We start from the raw sequence: 15,852 nt of genomic DNA, 5'->3' as shown, positions 1-15,852 counted from the left end.
AGTGGGAGAAAAACGGGTGTGAGTTACATACATACAAACATACAAGTGAAGCTAATAAAAGCGTGTTAATAAAAATAGTCTATTTTGATCAATGTCATGTTTTTGAACTTCTTTTCATACAAATAATAATAAGTTACCGGAAAAATCGTCAATATATTACGGATTATTAATTCATTAATAAATATTATTTAGCTTTTCTATCTAATTAATTCTAGGTATATGAAGATCAAACATACACCAACAACATCCTACCCATATATAATTTTCGATATTTCCATAATAATATAACACCTATTTAGTTTTTACCATAAAAACTTTTGTTCCTGGCTGTTATGAGAAACATGATTCGAATATCGAACACTACATTCGTGCAGATTGCAATGGCGGCGAGGTCACTAACCCATCACGGGCCGTCTGTGGAAATTTACCGCGCATTTTCATATTTATAATCTCGCGCCTACCACAAGCTGAGGTTTCCACCGACCGCTATTTTGTTACGAAAGCCGGTTGTAAATAATAATTATAGATGATTCTAGAATTACTTGCGCGAGAATTCCATTCATAAACAATTTTAAAATTCCACCATCTATTTCGCCATGTATATTTATGTATTGTGTTATGTTTTTGGTAGTAAACATAGTAAAATAAACTAAATAACACGCTTTAATAATAGAAACAACTAAATTGTCTCACTTGCTCTTTAAAAACAGAGTATAAGCAAGGAAATTGTATAATCCTGGCGATCCTAATCAGGATAATAAGATAAACTCATAAAATTGTTGTATCATCACCGATTCTTGATAAGTGTACAAATTTTGAATTAAATCTGTCCGTTTGAAGTGGGTCAAAATCGAGTCTAAGCTAATACGAGCGTGTTAAAGAATAGCCTATATTTTTCTTCGATACATACTTTGGTATTATATTATTGTCAGTAATATGTATTATGTACCCTACTTCCTACTAATATTATAAATGCGAAAGTTTGTAAAGATATGTGTGTGTTTGTTACTCTTTCACACAAAAACTACTGAATCGTTTGCTGTGAAATTTGCTACGTAGGCAGCTGGAAAACTGGAATTACATATAGGCAACTTTTTATCCCGATATTCCTACGGGATACGGACTTACGCGGGTGAAACCGCGGGGTGCAGCTTGTATGACATATTAGTTCTGAATTCGCACCCCGGGTTAACGACCGCACTTTGCGTATGAGGTGTGACATTGTTACATGCAGTTTCGTAATTCACTTGATTTCACTTTTATTCCGTTACATTATTATTACAAAATATATTCGTTTATTACAGTTATAACACTTTTAATTAATATTTTTTAAAGAAGAAATTAATATTTTTCCCAAACTTAAAAATCTTGTTCATCTCTTAGATGACTATTAAACTAACAAATAGAATATTTGTTATAACATACTATTTATACTTAAAAATCTAAACAAATGTTGGTTGACCAAATAAATAAATAATAGATAATAAATAAAACAAAGCATGGTTCATTGATTTTCTTTTGACCATAAATATTGTAGAAAATATAGGTCACTAGCTGCGCCCCGCGGTTTCACCCTCGTAAGTCCGTATCCCGTAGGTATATCGGGATAAAAAGTTGCCTATATGTTATTCCAGTTGTCCAGCTGTCTACGTAGCAAATTTCATTGCATTGATGTGTAACTAAATAAAAATATCGTGTGCCATTCAAGGCCCAAACCGATTGCTTTAAACCACTGTTAGCCTAAATAAAATAATTTAATTAAATGAAAGTGTGCATACAATATTAATTGTTTGAATATTTACGCTATCATAAAACATCGTATTGTTTTAATAATTAAAGATCTTTAAAGTATGTTATATGTATAATACTTTACTACTTACTCGACTGTTCCAATGAGGGTTATGTTTATAGTGATTGTATAAAGTACTTATTTTAATAGAATCGCACACACACCTTTTGTTTTAACTGTATTTATCCTCAATTATCCCCTCCTCCTGGCTTTTAAGCCATTACGCCTAATATCATTTACACATCTACACTAATAACAAAAATAGAAAAGTTTTCCTTGTTTGTTTGCACCAAATACACTTCGAAAGTGTGGTACCGATTCTGAAAATCATTACACCAATAGAAAGTTACTTCACTTGAGTGGTATAAGCTTTTTTTTTCGTTTTACTTAAGTTTAAGTCGTGCAGGCGTCTGGCGAAAGGTTTGGATTATAAGTGCACTAAGGCGTCCGTACTAAGTGGGCTGTGGGCAAAAAACAGTATGGAAAATAAAGGAAAGGCCTGGTGAGGGTAAGGGTAAGGTAAGGAAACTAGATACGTACAATGTCATCGTATAACTGCTCTGTGGTTTATAAGTAACATTCCATGGATTATCTTCCATGTGATATATTCATTAACAGACTATTTGAAAACCTATCTTACATATCCTAGCACCTAACATATCCTGTCAACCAGTGACAAAGTCTGTGTGTGTGTCTGTATGCTCTCTTGTAACCTTTGATGGTTTTTTTTACAGATAAAGTGATTCAAGAGGAAGGTTTATATGTATAATAACATATATTTAACTACTCCAGAAGAGAAGAAACAAACAAAAATTAATTTAATAATTAATTAAAGCGCAATACGGTGATACGCCAAGGAAATTTCCAGAACATACAAGTTTTGCAAGACATATATAAATAATGTTTCGTAACGCTCCATTCCATGTCATATTAACACAGACCTTCCGAACCTTTTTGCGCGCGCTTCCCATTTGCGTCCGCCATTTTGTACCGAAAATGACAATTTCTATGCCATAACAATAACACAAGATTTGGCATTTCCTAGTGTTTGATTTAGGCTTGTATAACTCTATACATATACTTAAACAATAACCAGACCGTATTTGCACATTAAATATTTTTTTAAAAATAAATTACTGTACTATGTTTTATATACATAAAATAATGGTTGATAATTTTTCGTTTCTTTCTAGTGTATGTTTGTATGTGCGTCAATCACATTAAAACTGGGTAGGTTTTGAAAATTTTGCAATGGTCATAGAGCAATAATATAACACAGACGTTTCATTTTGTTAAAAATTTATAATTTTTTATGTCAAGAACAACACAAAATAAATTTTAAAATTACCAAAAATGTGGGAAAAATAAAAAAAAATCAAGTGTCGCATATCACTATGATAGCTAATATAATAGTATACTAGTAACCATACATTTATTTTGAATGTAGGTCACACACAGGAATACGCAATAAGTGTAAGATATTTGCATTTTATCTCTACACGCTTAAAAACATTCGTCCATTGTACGAATATTCGCGCGTGGGACACCCGAGTAATGTGACATGACAGGACAACTTAGCATGGCCACAGATAATATAGCATTGGCTGTTGAAATGTAAACAAATGGTTCTGATGTAAGTAACATCGTAATCAATTCCAAGAATCGTCATTTACTCTTTTTTTCTGTGGGATTTGTTATTAATACAATAACTCGTCTGCCTTTGTAGTCTTGTACCGACCTCAAAAAATAGAGTCTCAGTTTGTAGCGTTGTGTTATTTAATATATATAGATAGCATTATATGTGTGAACCATAAGTTTTTTGTGATATCTTTCTGTTTGTTATTTTTGAATGAATATATTAAGCCACTATAACATCACTTATACATACGCTAATAAGTTTTTTATTGTTGGTGTGAGAACTGAAAAATTTCCCACAATATACAAAGTAAATAAAACTGTTGCAGATAATAAATGAAAATTCGAAATACTTTAATCTGTGCCACATAAAAACCATAAAAAAGAGAAAGGTCCTGCTGCAATTCCGAATATTTTCATTCGTTGCCCTTATAAAATAAACTTGTATTAACCAATTAAATTATTATTAGCAATTAAAAAGTTATGGCGGGAAATAAGTACCTACGTAAGTTTCGAAACGTGACATAAAAAAAATCTAGGGCGGGAATAAAAGTCACATTTGAATTTCGATTATAGATTACAAATTAATACATATTAAGTAGATATAGATTAAATATTGAAAATATTATTGTCATGTAAAGTAGATATAATAAAATTATAATACAAGCAGGTTTTATTATCCAGTTGAATTAATTGTTTATAATTACATAAGACGCAGATCAGTCAGGTAGGTAGGTAATTATATGTTATGTTTCTACGTGAAATACGCAGTTAATACCTACATAGATAAAATACATTGTCAATCGGACATTTAGTATTGACATTTTATTTTGATTCAAAAAGTTTTATATTTATTTGTACTAGTAAATATGTCTCTTTGCTTCATCATTCTTTTAAACTGGACCAATACTTATTGTAACGGATCACGAAAGTAAAAAAAATGGATTTTGCCTAGAACATAACCTCTTAACTGTTATATAGATATAGTCAATACTATATTAATATATAGAAAGCATTATAATAATAAGCGAAAATATGTACATTAATAACATTTAAAATTACGTTTTCAATAAATTACTCACGAAACCATGAATATTTTTAACTATCAATTCGGCTATTAAATCTTTACAATTTCTTATTTTTAAATTTAGTTAATCTGGTACCTATGTCGTTTAATATTCTACTTCCTATTTTACTAATCCTACTAATATTATAAATACGAAAGTTTATAAGGATGTGTGTGTGTTTGTTGCTCTTTCACGCAAAAACTCCTGAACCAATTGCATTGAAATTTGGTACGTAGATAGCTGGACAACTGGAATAACATTCAGGTAACTTTTAATCCCGATATTCCTACGGGATACGGACTTACGCGGGTGAATCCGCGGGGCGCAGCTAGTTTTATATAAAACAGAAGTCTGTTTTATAATATATATTATAAAACATACTTCTGTTTTATTATATATAAATATTGAACGAATGACCGTTAACAAAAACAAATATAAAAGCATTTGATTTCTATTGACAGAGCACGAAACAAGATTTCACCGAAAAGTGCAAATAAAAATCTGCATGTTAATTAATATGACATTACAGTAGGCTGTTTGTCGTCAGCCATTGCATAAAAAAAAGAAAAAAGCGGAAACTTTCACTTACCAAAATTGATTTTTACACGCACTTAGCACACAATAAAACAAGTAAACAAATAAAAACACACAACCCGTACTCGCTTCGCGATGATTCAAGTCCAACTGGTCATGAGAATAGCTTATTAAGTAGGTACTATATTAGGTGGAACTGGGATGCCAGATGCGAAAATTTTCCACTGCAACATTGCGATGTCTACCATCATATAATCATTTGAATTGTTTTAATCGTTTTTATTGATTAGCGTACACCTGATTTGTACGGAACAATAAAAATATAGTCGTAGAATATTAAAAAATTTACCAATTCTATAGATAGTACAAAAGTAGATTAAAACCGTGTAAAATCAAATAAAAACATTTATATTTTTGAGTGCCTAAGTCACGAACATATTCACAAAAGTACTGAATGTGCTGGTTTTTTTTACGATTTTTTCGTATGTACTTTGAACAATTAATCACTGCTGGTCTTTAAAAAAAGGTCGTCCTTTGAAAAATTATAAAAGAAAAGCTTTTAAAAGGCGTTTTATGGAAATGTTACATGTTTTCCTTTCTATTTACTTCGATGTATCATATTTTCTCCGAATAAACCTGACATTATTGTGAATTGTGAGTATAAATACACCAAAAATCAATCTCATATAATAATGTAATTAATAAATACTGTGATTATTTAGTTCTAATTCGATGATTTACGCCAATAATATTGCATGTTTGTTTTTCACCCGACTTCAAAAAAGCAGGCGGTTCTCAATTTGACTGTATTTTGTAACCGCGTAACTCTTTGCTGGGTGAACCGATTTTGATGATTCTTAAAATTAAAAAGCTATTACTAGTGGCTTTTGTTGGTTTTGTGATTTAGTTAAAATATTTATGTTTTCGGTGTTAATTGTCAGCTCGCATCGGGGAAATACCACACCCCCACAAATACATTTGGTCAATCTTTTCTTCATCTTTTTTCATTTAAAGTCGGCAATCCATTTGACCATTACGCCTCTGCAAATATTCATGCGAGATGGCGCTTACTATCAGGCAACCCATCAGCCCCATTGCCACCAAGACATATAAAAATATAATAAAAATACTTTTAATTTAAACATATAATGTTATCTGTAATTCAAATAAACTTACAATACACTAAATGCGATTTTTCTAATCGCTTGAAACTTGTCATTTTTTTTGTTCTTAAAATTACGTCAAAACGCGTTACTATAATATAAAATTATAAATATGTAAAAAATTCTTAAGTAAATATTATATATATTTACAGCAAAAAATGTAATAACAAAATAATAAGGTTAATAAATGTGATATGAGTATTTATAACATTATTTTATATGTAATGCTATTGTATATGAAGCAATAAATTAATTCCAATTACACTAATATACTCCCTAAAGTCTGGGAAAATTCTTAACTGGCAACTGAAGCCTTAAAGAATCTCGCCTACACGAGTAGGCCGATTGATATTCAACACGCGCATAAATATTTAGCATTCGTTAAAAAGTGGCTTTGTAATAAAGAAAGAAGAAATTTCGTATTTTGAATAACTGGTATATTTTTTAGGAATATGTAAACTTGCACACATCTGTTTATTTCCGTTTGGTTTGAAATTAGTTTTAATCTCAGCGAAATTAATCATCATATCAGCCCACATATGTTCCCACTGCTGGGACACAGGCCTCCTATGAGGGTTCAGGCTATAATCCAGCACGCTGGCCAAGTGCGGGTTGGCAGATGTCACATGTCGTCGAACTTTTGATTCTTGTACATGCCGGTTTCCTCACGATGTTTTCCTTCACCGTTTTTAAGCAGGGGTGATATTATCCACATGTTCAGATAAATTGAAAAAACCCCGACTTATCGATTTTGAAGTTCGAGGTTCTTACCACTGCTTTTTTTAAATCAATCAGTACAACTAATTATAACAAACAACATGAATAAAAAATTTTAACAATAGATTAAATCGCCTTCAAACTGCAGGTATTGTAAACAGTGCAGGTACCAGCTTTCAAATACAAAAACAATCATAAAAATCGGTTCACCCAGTAAAAAGTTACGAGGCTATAAACACAAATAAACAGTAAAATTTATAACCTCCTTTTTTGAAGTCGGTTGATAAAACATAAATTGTATTATTTAGAAATTAAAAACTTTTCAACGGATTTTAAACGCGATTTATTCATTATATTATTAACCCGACGTTTCGCAGTCTCCCCATGACCACGCTCGCTGTAAAGTGTTCGAAACGTCGGGTTAATAATATAATGAATAAATCGCGTTTAAAATCCGTTGAAAAGTTTTTAATTTCTAAATGTATAATACTCGCGTGAAACCAAACACAAGAAAATACTATAAATTGTATTAACTTTGATGGCAGAGTTTATATAGATATGGACAAGCTAAAAATTAATTTGACTATAAATCAATGTCTTTTGATTGCATATTGTCTAGCGCTTGCCAATTGCCATATAAAAAAAACGTCTTCTAATCTATACGTCATCTCAAAAAAATAAAAAAAGGGGAATTACACGGACGTAAAATGCTAAATTCACCTTTTTAATGATGTAAGCTATGACTAATCATATCTTAACGCCCGCGGTTTCGCTCGCGTATTGTGTTGTGTACAATTTTTTTATGGCTGTATATTTCATTAACGGTCCGCCCCGGCTTCGCCCGTGGTTCTATTTAACACTGAAAGTATTTTTTAAATCGGGACAGTAGTTCCTGAGATTAGCGCGGTCGCGGTCATATTGCATGCATTAATCTCTGGAACTCTGGTTCGATTTAAAAAAATCTTTCAGTGTTAGATTATTGAAATTTATGGAAGGATATAGGCTATATATGTACCACGGGCGAAGCCGGGGCGGGCCGCTAGATAGATATACATATATAAATAGAGATAGTGTTGTTATAAATAAAGCCAGTTTTACTTCTAAAAAGTAATTTATTTCTTACACAATTAAAATTTGTTGATACTTATAGTTTTGAGATTACAGCCCATTACAACTATAGCTAAACACGGACATTTAAAAAAGGCGGTAAAAGTCAACAAAATTTCAAATTGACACTTGAAATTTTGACAAAATGGCGCCTGCACATTCACATCCGTGTATCGCTGTAAAATTATATAAACTTACGTTTTAATTATAAGCTAAGGAGGCAATCTATGTCGAGTTCTAATTATTGCGATGTTTTATATTACCAACTACAAAACAAAAGACAAAAGGAAAAATAACAAACGAAAATCATCAATTTATTACATGGCAATAAAGTATTGTCATTAAATTAATTCTGAATATAATTACAACTAAAAACTATTTATGTATACAAAACCAATTCATTGCCAAAAACAATTGACAAAATGACACCAAACTATACAAATAAAAATTGGTTTATAGCGTATTACAATAACTTACTTATATCTCATAATAATCATAAATACAAACTCGATTAAAAACTTTTCTACAATTCTACAAAATTCCTAATACACATGTGGAATGTTTAAATTAAATTCGATAATTCAACTATTGTACAATACTATAGTAAACATGTTGTATTGTACAAAATTATACAAAAAACAAAGCACCGACAAACACTGATACGTAAAAATAATACCTATCTAAAAATAATTTTCGCTTGTCAAAAAAATTATAATCAAGCATATTCTACTAAAAACTACCATTATAATTTTTGTATGGCAAGAAACTCTACTTTTATAATCTAAGATTTTTGCGTTTCTCAAAGATAGTATGATGTTTTCTGGAAAGGTGTTTTAATGCACATAAAGATTGCAATAATATTAACTATTTTATTTTATAACACAATAAATGAACGCTTTATGTATTAAAATCACTGTAAAATAAGACATTTCCCGATAGAATCCTTTCTCTACGTGCTTTTTTTATTTGTCGTATCCATAATGACGTAACGATTATTGGTATGATGAAATCTGCCCTTAATCATTTCAGAAATGCAAAAAATGGTGCTTAGCATCGGACTGTGACAGTGAGAATCAATATACTTATTATTAAGACTACTAAAATTACATTTACTGATAATAATGAGATTCTTATAGATGTTATAAAAATATTTTCACTGAATACCTACAATTTATCTAAAAATGTGATTATTATCTAATTAGGAGATTTAATTCGCTAATATAATTTGTAAAGTGATTTAATTTAATCCCTTACTTGTTAACACTTATGAATTTAAAATTACCATTACTTTATTCTAACTTAAATAACTGGAAACTAAGTTAAACATTGATTATTTTATATGTATGGATTTAAGGATATAACAATTACTTTATGATGTAAAAATGTGATGTAAATGTTCAATAGAATGTAAATAAATAAATTAAGTACATGTAAGGAATGCTTGAAAATAAAAATAATACTTATAAGTTATAACTTAGGAGAAAATACTTTGTTATTATAAATGTAGTACTTATGAAAATGTGGCAATTAAATATGAATTTAAAAAAATCAGCTAATACATATCTAATAGACAGATTTAAATCGTCCTTAATCATCTTTATTTTTCACTTATTCTAGTATTATAATGACTGGTGTCAAAATTACATGTTGTTTACAATCTGTCAAATCTGTCAGTTGGAAGGACTAACAATGAATGTACGCCACAAGCAAGTGTTGAAACCGGTTCTAAATGTCATAATTAACATCGAAATAACGAAAAGTTTAGTCATACGACTACTTTATGAAATAAAATAATAATTATAAATCGTTTCACTCTGTGTTATATGTTGACACATACAAAAATTCACTTTCTTTTGTTTTTAAATATCATATATTATTTCATGAGGAACATTGCTGATTGAAAAGCCAAACTAACATCTAAATCTCATTAAATAAAGCTTATTGAGTGAATTGTAATAAAGTAAATAATGAAAACAAAAAAACAAAACAATAAAATAAAAGCTCTGTACATAAAAATAACTAAGACAGCTACCACCGATTTTTAAAGCAACATCTTATTCGCATATATTTAATATAGTCCGTGCCAAATTTGATGGCTCTTCATGTATGTTTGATTTCTTTTGAACATGTTTATTGATATATAAACTTCTTGTAGACGACCAGAATGATTTGTTTTCTTTTTTTCTGTTACAACATTGACATATACAAGATAATGAAATGAAACATATTATTTAGACAATTTAGACAAAAAACATAAGCTTTAAAGTTTGAAGTTAAATTAATTTTAAAAGCCATAAATTACGACACAGACTATACATAATACTTACCAATAATACATCAATAAGATACAGGTACGTTAATGAAAGATATAATCATAAATCTTTCTTGGACTTCTTTTTTGAAATTGGTTAACAATTGGAATGTTCTTGCGATTATGAAGAGTTTGCTTGTTTGCTTAAACGCGCTAATCTCAACAACTACTGGGCTCATTTGGATGAATATTGTAACAGAGATATTTAAAACATGATAATGAACATAATATAGTTATTATCCCGGAAATCCCATGAGAACTATGCGCGGGAAACCCCGGACCTCAGTCTAAGTTTCAGTCTAAGTTTATCTTTGACTGCGCGGGCAAAGCTAGAGGCGCAGAGCTCGTATTTGATAAAACCGACTTTAAAATGACTATATTGTCGATAAAATACATGCATGGTATTTATTTAAAGATACTATTTTAAATTAAAAAATAAAGGACCAGCCTTCATTCTTAAAAAAAAAATTTTGTTATGAAGAATTGCGTTATATGACCATAATAAATAAAAAAATTCTTGTATTTTACATTTTTAAGTTTGTTGTTACTACTACATCGTCTGTCTTCCGAATTGTCTACACCGATTTTGATGTAATTTTATAAATATGCTCTAGAATACATAAGCATAACAAAAATGAAGCTATTGCAACTGTAAACTACGTACTCACGTATCCAACGGTGAGTGAATTTTCGATTCGCTCCAGCCGTTCCTGAGATTAGCGCGTTTAAACTCTTCCGCTTTGTTATTATTATACAAAAGGAAATATCGATTTTAAAGTCCGTTTCATAAATATAACTAAAGCAAAATTATCCACCCGTGTACAATATTCTGGTTGCCAGACTCAAAAGTCTTATAAATCAATTCAATTGCATTACATAAACATAATATTAAAATAATAATATTGTGATTTCATTTGTGATCGAAATCTTTGCTTTTACAATGAAAGTGCAAACAAATACTTTTCATTAATCTTAAAAAAAAAAATTTCTATTATAATGCCTTCATTGTTTTATGCAATTAAATTTATGTGAAAAAAACTTCAAGAAGCAGAAAAAACGTCCTCATGCGATTTTTATTCTTTAAATATTTTTCATTTAAATAAAGTTAAAAATATGACTCATATGTTAAAGGCATTTTTTAAACAAATTATACACGTAATGCCAAATAATAATGTACATTCTCTTATTGTTTAGGACGGACACGGTTAGTTAATTGCACTTTGGGAATGGTTTCTACTATTTCCTACCATAAAGGATATAATTTTAATTATGGCAATCTCTGTAAATGTGGATGTTGAATTCGATGAATTCAATTTTGTCCGGCTTCAAATAGCATAGATCCTGAAAAGAAACACCATGAATTTTAATAAGATAATTGAATCATGGAAGAATTTATTATCACAGAACTATATTTTATATTTATATAATTTTAAAATATAAACCACTAATTAGGTATAGCTTTTTGGATTTATTAATTATATTCACATAAATCTACCATTTTCTACCACAAAAGTAAAATCAACTCAAACTAAACTGTAAAAAAATCTTTTTGTATGCAACTCGATAATATCGTTATTTTTAATAATAAGCAAATTCTACTGGAATCTTTATTGTCATATGGTTACACCAAACTGTAACAACTATAACGCGCATGCATGACGTCTACACTTCCACAGCTTATACAAATTTCTACCTATACCATTTTACATTTTTAGTTCACTACACCCTTTTCTACCATTCTACTACGATCTACCATTCAACCACCGACTACCAATTACTACCATTCTACCACGAACTACCAATTGCCAATCTGTACCAAGTACCAACCTTCATCAGCGCATAACCGCCCCGCACGACCATCGTCCGATCCATGTTGCAGTCCAGCGTCATCTTGGAAACCCACCCGTGTGGTGTGTACAGCGGTTTCGCGAGCTCTCTGTTCAGTTGGCAGTTCTTAGCGCTGTCGTACTTGCACTGGAGATCGCAGAGCCGCAGCTCGCGCAGTTTTTGAGTCCTGATTAAATAAATAAATAAATAAATCTTTATTTCACCTTAATCACTGTACAATTTTTTTGAGAAGCTCTGACCTTTTTACTAAGTATTTATAGGAATTTTGTGATTAATTCAATTTATAATAGATGCTAATTAGAAATAGTTTCAAATACACAGGAACTCGTGCACAAACACACACACACACAAATGACGAATATTAATTAATTGTAAACTTTTCTTTTTTACCTAGTTAATAAACGAATATAGCAACAATAAATTTGTTTTTTTGTGTCTTTGTTTGTTTTGGAATGAGGGGAAGTTTACTTTCCCCTCTTGAGCCGCGCCAGCTCTTTTCATTTTTAATTTTGTGTCTACTTCTGAACTTATCTTTATGTATACTCTATCTGTGTGTGTGTGTGTCTGTGTATACAGTTCTCGCCAAACATCAACTCCGTTCTAATCGCGAACAGTGTCTACTACTTTGTTTTTCAGTCCGTCTGTCCACTCACCGGAACGTAACGTCCAGGTGCTTGTGATGCAGGCAGTGCGAGAGCGGCAGCGCGAGGCTGACGTTGGCGGCGCCGCAGAGTGTCTCCGTCAGCAGCGACGCGTTTTGTATGGAGGGGTTCGACACGCCGATCGATATTGTGTCGCAATCTGTAAGTAGATTACAGCTGCTTAGGGCACAGTTATTTAGGGTACAATTCCTAAGGGTACAGTTGTATAAAGTAGAGTTGTTAAGGATGCAATTGCTTAGGGGACAGTTATTTAGGGTACAATTCCCAAGGGTACAGTTGTATAAAGTAGAGTTGCTAAGGATGCAATTGCTTAGGGGACAGTTATTTAGGGTACAATTCCTAAGGGTACAGTTGTATAAAGTAAAGTTGCTGAGGGTGCAATTGCTTAGGGGACAGTTGTTTAGGGCACAGTTATTTAGGGTACAGTTCCTAAGAGTACAGTTGTATAGTTGCTAAGGGTGCAATTGCTTAGGGGACAGTTGCTAAGGGTATAGTTGAATAGGTTATAGCTGCTTAGTTAAGCTAAATAGGACACCACCATTATTATTGTGACAAGAATTGTGTCAGCTCGCGCCGGGATACCGCACCCCCACGGAAGATTTGCTTGAAATAGTAGCATTCTACTGGGTTTGGTACTGTAAATGGGAGAGCCGGAGGCGTGATTCCTTTTCCTCACCCCTCCCAATCTTCTTTCCCGTCGTCAAACGTTTTCTAATCCCCTACCCCAAAAAAACGGACAGCGCATTTGCAGAGGCACTACCGCTACGAATGGTCATAGGCGGTGGTGATTCCTTAACATCAGGCGACCCACCAGCTCCTTCACCAACTATAAGATAATAAAAAATAATAATCACCTGTGCCACTCTCATCCGACTGTCCGAGCACCATCTCCTCCGAGCTGGTCTTCAGCAGACCCCCACCCTCAACGCCAACTTCCCTTTTCATCCTGACTTCGCTTATGTTCTTGGCGTCCAGAAAGTTCGATTCAGCTATAATCTCCTCTTTGAACTGCTGCTTTAGATTCTTTATCTCCGAATTATTCTTGGCTATAGCTGGAGTTATGACTTTCTCTTTGATGATGGGCTCCAATGAATAGGTTTCGTTCAGGACCTTGTCTGGTTTCGTTCTCTCCAGCGGTTCTTGGTTTTCATACATTTGTGGTGCGTCAAGGCCGCATGAAGACTGTAAAAAAGTGATTGTTTAGTTAATCCCTTCGGAACTGCTATACTACTTCAGTATTATAAAATATCCAATAGATAACTTAGCCTACATAGTCATTGAGCTGTAAGTATCTGTGACTTCAGTATACCTTTTCAAATAATCTTATCTTGACTAATATCGAAAATAATTTGAGACAGAGGCTTAATTTATTTTCACATACACACCACACTTTAAGAATGGTTAAATGGCTATTGCCCAGCTTCGCTAGTGGTTAAAATAAATTTTCATGGTACAAACTTTCATCCCACATTTTATCACGTTGGGGGGAGAATTTATGAAAATCCTCTCTTAGCGGATGCCTAGATCATAGTGGCTCTCTGCATGTCAAATTTCAGCCCGATCGGTACAGTAGTTTAGTGGTCAGTAGTTTGGGCTGAGAATTAATAGATCATTCAGTCAGTCTATGCGTTTTATATGCTTAGAAGATACTTGGTCGATATAGCGCAGATTAAGGTTTTTATTTTTGTAGGATATTCCTAAATACTGCCAAAATTAGAATAGTTTAATAGTTCAAATCATGTAAATGCAATAATAACAATAATTGAAATATATAAAAGTGAAGTCCCGGGGTATGTGACAGATGATATACATCTGTTACACTGATCAATTTTTTTGTGCACAAGTAGGTGTTCAGCTTTCTATGTCCTGCCAGACCGAGACGTTTCTTTTATTGTGCGTCCCCACCGGTAATCGAACCCAGGACCCCTCGATTCTACGCTTAAGCGTTAACCACTGTACCAAGAAGAATTGAAATATGTATATGAGACCAATTTATTTTTCCAAAAATAAACATAATATGAGACTTGGCATTTTTAATTGCGTATTTTTCATTAAGTTCTTACCAAAACGCTTGCTATCCAGCGTGACAGACAATTCAAATCCTTTAGGCAGCGTGAAAATAAATAGATAGATAGATAACACTTTATTGCACACAAGAATTTACAGGAAAACATAGATAAACACAAACAAAAGAGAGAATATGTACAAAAGGCGGTCTCATCGCTAGATAGCGATCTCTTCCAGACTAGTAATGTATATCCTACTAATATTATAAATGCGAAAGTTTGTGAGGATGGATATATGTGTATGGTACGTTTCACGCAAAAACTTCTGAACCGATTGCAATGAAATTTGGTACGTAGACAGCTGGACAACTGGAATAACAGATAGGCAACTTTTTATCTCGATATTCCTACGGGTACAGACTTAAGCGGGTGAAACCGCAAGGCGCAGCTAGTATATTATATAACCAAAAACTAAACCGCCTTCCAGTTATCAGATCCAGACTAATTCTAAATGGGACAACATGGGAGGCACCAGCTTTTAAATTAATAAATAATCGTCAAAACCGGTTCGCTCAGTAAAAAGTCATGAGGTAATATATAATTTGAACCCGACGTATAGTTTTTGAGTTATGCGTGGATATAGAAACATACAACACACAAACAAACAAACATGCATACTTATGAAATTGAGCACACGTGTTTAGAAGCCGTTATAGACTAAAACATCCAAAAACTGTGTAATCATGTCAATAAAACATACACTTTATCCTAATACTCCTTTTTTCCAGTCGGTATAAGTTAATTTGCTCCAATTTTATAACTTCAAAAGTCACAGTGGCACCTCAAGGAAAGTCGATAACACACTATAAATGTGAAGGTTTGTTTACTTGGATGTTTGTCCGTCAATCACGCTGAAGCTATTGGAAGGATTTTGATGAAACTTGGTATACATACAGACAGACTTGTGTGATAGGATACTTTTTATCCCGATTAAATGCTCCCTTGGGGTAAAC

The 15,852-nt window shown here is 32.2% G+C and overlaps 2 protein-coding genes across 3 annotated transcripts in view; both read right to left on the bottom strand.

Annotated features, from left to right (window-relative positions):
• The window catches only part of LOC119838171 (putative fatty acyl-CoA reductase CG8306), a 25,626-nt gene extending 20,417 nt beyond the window's left edge, over positions 1-5,209 (bottom strand). Inside the window, exon 1 of the mRNA XM_038364013.1 lies at positions 5,081-5,209. The gene's annotated coding sequence lies outside the window, so the exon portion shown is untranslated. The remainder of the gene's footprint in view (positions 1-5,080) is intronic.
• A 2,788-nt stretch (positions 5,210-7,997) lies between these two features.
• The window catches only part of LOC119838246, a 58,587-nt gene continuing 50,732 nt past the window's right edge, over positions 7,998-15,852 (bottom strand). For both annotated transcript variants that reach the window (XM_038364104.1, XM_038364103.1), the window contains exons 17-20: positions 13,688-14,015; positions 12,825-12,972; positions 12,151-12,337; positions 7,998-11,664 (exon numbers count right to left, since the gene is read on the bottom strand). In XM_038364104.1, coding sequence (XP_038220032.1) covers positions 11,587-11,664; positions 12,151-12,337; positions 12,825-12,972; positions 13,688-14,015 — 741 coding nt within the window. In that variant the 3' untranslated portion in view covers positions 7,998-11,586. The remainder of the gene's footprint in view (positions 11,665-12,150; positions 12,338-12,824; positions 12,973-13,687; positions 14,016-15,852) is intronic.

Source organism: Zerene cesonia, unplaced genomic scaffold (genome assembly GCF_012273895.1).
Source record: "Zerene cesonia ecotype Mississippi unplaced genomic scaffold, Zerene_cesonia_1.1 Zces_u001, whole genome shotgun sequence".
Lineage (NCBI taxonomy): Eukaryota > Metazoa > Arthropoda > Insecta > Lepidoptera > Pieridae > Zerene > Zerene cesonia.
The sequence above is the reverse complement of the archived record's forward strand: the minus strand, read 5'-3'. Positions and strand labels throughout refer to the sequence as shown.